At 48.4% G+C, this 4,073-nt stretch overlaps 1 protein-coding gene across 2 annotated transcripts; it reads left to right on the plus strand.

The window, feature by feature from the left end:
* Positions 1 to 908: 908 nt before the first annotated feature.
* DUSP1 (dual specificity phosphatase 1) lies at positions 909 to 3,519 on the plus strand. 2 transcript variants are annotated; one of them, XM_038150416.1, is made up of 4 exons: positions 909 to 1,371; positions 1,486 to 1,634; positions 1,742 to 1,961; positions 2,465 to 3,519. In XM_038150416.1, the coding sequence occupies exons 1-4, from the start codon at positions 1,002 to 1,004 to the stop codon at positions 2,833 to 2,835; spliced, it is 1,110 nt and encodes a 369-aa protein (XP_038006344.1). In that variant the 5' UTR covers positions 909 to 1,001; the 3' UTR covers positions 2,836 to 3,519. The 2 variants fall into 2 exon arrangements, with proteins under 2 accessions (XP_038006344.1, XP_038006343.1); XM_038150415.1 differs by having other exon boundaries at positions 909 to 1,634.
* The last annotated feature ends 554 nt before the right edge of the window (positions 3,520 to 4,073 follow it).

Genomic DNA, 4,073 nt, shown 5'->3' on the forward strand with positions numbered 1-4,073 from the left:
TATGTATATATATACATATGTAAATATATTTATAAATATATTATATCTCTGTATATTTATTTCTTTTATATGCTTATATACCTGTATATATACATATATTAATATATATTATATTTTTGTATATTTATTTCTTTTTATATGTTTATATATTTTTACTCTTATCTATTTTATATATAATATATATTTCTATATAATATATATTTTATATAATATATATTTTATATAATATATTTTTATGGAATATAAATTTTAAATATATTTACATATATATATAATATATTTTTATATAAAATGATTTATTTTTATATATAATATATATTTATAAATTATATAAATTTTAAATATATGTCCATGTATATTTATATATAATATAAATTTCTATATAAAATGATATGTTTTATTGATAATATATATTTATATACAATATGTATTTTCATATATATATAATTTTAAAATATATGTTATATATATTTATATATACAATATATATTTCTATATAAATGGATATATTTTATATATTAAATATTTTAAATGTATATTAAACATATATTTAATACATAAAATATATAATATAGATTTAATACATAAAATATATGCATAATATATATTTAATACATAAAAATATTTTTAAAATATATTTATTAAATACATATTTTTACAGATGAATTACATTTTTACGTAGACCACCCGTTCACACACACCTGTGCGCGCCCCCGCGCCCGCGCGCCCCCCGCCCGCCCCGCGGACGATGACGTCACGCCGGCGGGGCCGGGCGCGCCCGCGCTGGCGCGCGGCCAGGGTGACGTCACCCCCTGCCGGCGGGCGGCCCCGCCCCCCAGCGGCACCACGTGACGCGGCCCCATTGAGGAAAACGCCGTCCCGCCGGCGCGGCGCTATAAAAGCGCGGGAGCGGCCGCGACACCGGGACAGCCGGGGACAGCGGCTCCTCCGCGCTCTGCCCTGCCCTTCCACCCGTCCATCCCGCCCTCCGCTGCCCGGCCATGGTGAACCTGCGGGTGTGCGCGCTGGAGTGCGAGGCGCTGCGGGCGCTGCTGCAGGAGCGCGGCGCTCAGTGCCTCGTCCTCGACTGCCGCTCCTTCTTCTCCTTCAACGCCGCGCACATCCGCGGCTCCTGCAACGTCCGCCTGAGCACCATCGTGCGGCGCCGCGCCAAGGGCGCCCTGGCTCTGGAGCACGTCGTGCCCAACGAGGAGCTCCGCGCCCGCCTGCGCCAGGGGCTCTTCCACACCGTGGTGCTGCTGGACGAGCGCAGCGCCGACCTGGAAGCGCCCAAGCGCGACAGCACCATGCTGCTGGCGCTCGGCACCCTCTGCAGGGAGGCCCGCGGCGCCCGCATCTGCTTCCTCAAGGGTGAGTGGCCCCGCGGGCGCCGGAGGGGACGGCAGCGCCGGGCCGGGTCGCCCCGCTCGCCCCCCGGCCGCGCGGCGCTCACCCCGCGCCCCTCTCTCCGCTCTGCCCCCGCAGGAGGTTACGAAGCCTTCGCGTCCGCCTGCTCCGAGCTCTGCACCAAGCCGGCCGCCCCCGCCGGGCTCAGCCTGCCCCTGAGCGCCAGCCCCGCGCCCGGCAGCGCCGACTCGGGCTGCAGCTCCTGCGGGACCCCGCTCTACGACCAGGTGAGCGCCGGGGGGAGCGGGCGGAGCCGCCGGGAGGGGAGCGGAGCGCGGCTGCCCCCGCGGAGCGCCGGCCGGGGCTGACCCGTGATGTTCCTCTCTGTTTGCAGGGCGGGCCCGTGGAAATCCTGCCGTTCCTGTACTTGGGAAGCGCCTATCACGCCTCCCGCAAGGACATGCTGGACGCTTTGGGGATCACGGCGCTGATCAACGTGTCGGCCAACTGCCCCAACCACTTCGAGGGGCACTACCAGTATAAAAGCATCCCCGTGGAGGACAACCACAAGGCGGATATCAGCTCCTGGTTCAACGAGGCGATCGATTTCATCGGTAAATGAGCTCTTTTTGCAGTCCGCGCTTTTTCTGGGTTAATGTCCCCTGGGAAGTGATTTTTGGCATGTTTTTTTCCGCGGTAAAACCTCTACTTGAGATTGGGGAATAACATTCCACTGGGAAGATAAACTCGGGGACCATTTCCATTAGTTTAATTCTACTCGCAGGCATAATCTTAGCTTCCTAAAGCTGTTTGAAACCTTGATTCAAGAGGCACTGGTCTTGCAGAAAAGAGTGAATTTAAGCGGATCAGTATTAAAGTAATCTTGCGAGACTGCTAAAGTGACCTGGAGGAGCTATTAGGATAATTGGAATTGGAGCCCAGAGTGAAAATAGCTGCTTTCCTCGGGACAAAGACTCCCTTTGTCTCAAAAGCTCCGGGTGCACCTATTAGGCTAAGGAAGGGATGGATTAAAGAAATGTAAAACAGCAGCCTGTGCTTTTCCCACCTCTGGAAGCAGTGGGACTTGTTTGCTAACCGTGTGCTTTGATTCTTTCAGACTCGGTGAAGAGCGAGGGAGGAAGGGTCTTTGTGCACTGCCAGGCTGGCATTTCCCGCTCGGCCACCATCTGCCTCGCTTACCTCATGAGGACCAACCGAGTCAAACTGGATGAGGCCTTCGAGTTTGTCAAGCAGAGGAGGAGCATCATCTCCCCAAATTTCAGCTTCATGGGGCAGCTGCTTCAGTTTGAGTCGCAGGTCCTGGCCCCCAACTGCTCGGCAGAGGCCGGGAGCCCCGCGATGTCGGTGCTGGACAGAGGGGCATCGACCACCACGGTCTTCAACTTCCCTGTCTCCATCCCGGTGCACACCACGTCCAGTGCTCTAAACTACCTTCAGAGCCCCATCACTACTTCCCCGAGCTGCTGAAAAAGCAGTGAGGAACGTGGCCAGGACTCAGATTGCTGTCTCAGAAGTGCAATAACCACAGGGACAGTGTCGCTTGTGTTTTGTGGGGAGTTGTTGGCGTGTCCCAGAACGGTGTCCGTGGAGAGGAGCTCACCCAGTGCTGGAGAAACCGGGTGTTTCTGACTTCTCAAGCAGATGTCTGGATGTCTGCACAGAGATCAAAGGACCTTGGCTCGTCCTGAGCTGTCCCTCCTTGTCTTCTGTCTGTCCCCAGCCTGCTCCATGTTTAGTAGCATGCTCACCAGTATTCCCATTCCTGGACACTTTGAGCAACACTGATGCTGTCCCCTTTTATATGACAGTCCTATTTATTTATTTTTACATTAGTGCATTGTTGTTGGGTTTTTTGTTCTTTTTTTTTTCGCCTCCGCAAACGTAAAGTTTCAGTTCTAGAGAAACCAAATACCTCAGCATTTTTTGGTACAATAATCCTGTGTGTGTATATCTGTCAGCTCTTCTTGTTTCCCAAGCACTGACATGAAAGCACCAGGCGAGTGCTTTTTTTTTTTGAGTTGCCAAGGGTTGTATGTTTGCTGATTTATTTATGATGTGAAATAATATATTTCTTCTTATGAAGACATAGTTTTGTTACATGATTATAACTTTTTTTATACCAAACGGAATAAATTATGATATTTCTATTCACCTGGATTATATATTCTTTAAAACACTGCATTTCACAGTCCCAAAACTCATGTGAAGCTCCAGGGTGTAGAGCTGTAATTTTCAACTCTTCTGGCCTCAGGTCTTGACTGAGAAAAATGGGTTTAAGCACCATAATTGACTAGAAACTACTGCAGGTTCTTAACCTGAGCTTTTCTTTGTCCCCGTGTAATTGTGTGCAGTGGCAGGGAGCCAAGGCTGGCTTCTCAGCTGGGAGTGGATTTGGCTGCCCTGATGGCTGTAGCAGTTAGAACCAGCTGAGACTTGGGCACTGGGCTACGCTGAATTTAAAATAGTCCTTCTCCTAAGAAGGAGCAATAAGCTTCCTTATTCCTTGTTTACTTCTAATGCTTGAAAGGTTAAGTCTAAAAATTAACCTGTTAGTAACAGATCTCTAAGGCTTGGCACAAACTCACAGAGTGTTTTTCTGTCCCACCTCTTTAAATCCTTTTTGCAACTCAAACTGCTCCTGATGCCTGGAGTGAGGCATTTGGCTGGCTGGGCTATGTCTGTAAGCAAATCAGGGCATGACAAGG

The sequence above is a fragment of the Motacilla alba genome, chromosome 13 (assembly GCF_015832195.1).
Source record: "Motacilla alba alba isolate MOTALB_02 chromosome 13, Motacilla_alba_V1.0_pri, whole genome shotgun sequence".
Lineage (NCBI taxonomy): Eukaryota > Metazoa > Chordata > Aves > Passeriformes > Motacillidae > Motacilla > Motacilla alba.

What these genes read in the sequence shown, in the direction of transcription:
- DUSP1 (XM_038150415.1), top strand. Translation starts at nt 1,002, where the DNA reads ATGGTGAACCTGCGGGTGTGCGCGCTGGAGTGCGAGGCGCTGCGGGCG. An exon ending in GGACCCCGCTCTACGACCAG is followed by an intron (nt 1,635 to 1,741) that starts GTGAGCGCCGGG and finishes CTCTGTTTGCAG; the next exon opens with GGCGGGCCCGTGGAAATCCT. An exon ending in CGAGGCGATCGATTTCATCG is followed by an intron (nt 1,962 to 2,464) that starts GTAAATGAGCTC and finishes TGATTCTTTCAG; the next exon opens with ACTCGGTGAAGAGCGAGGGA.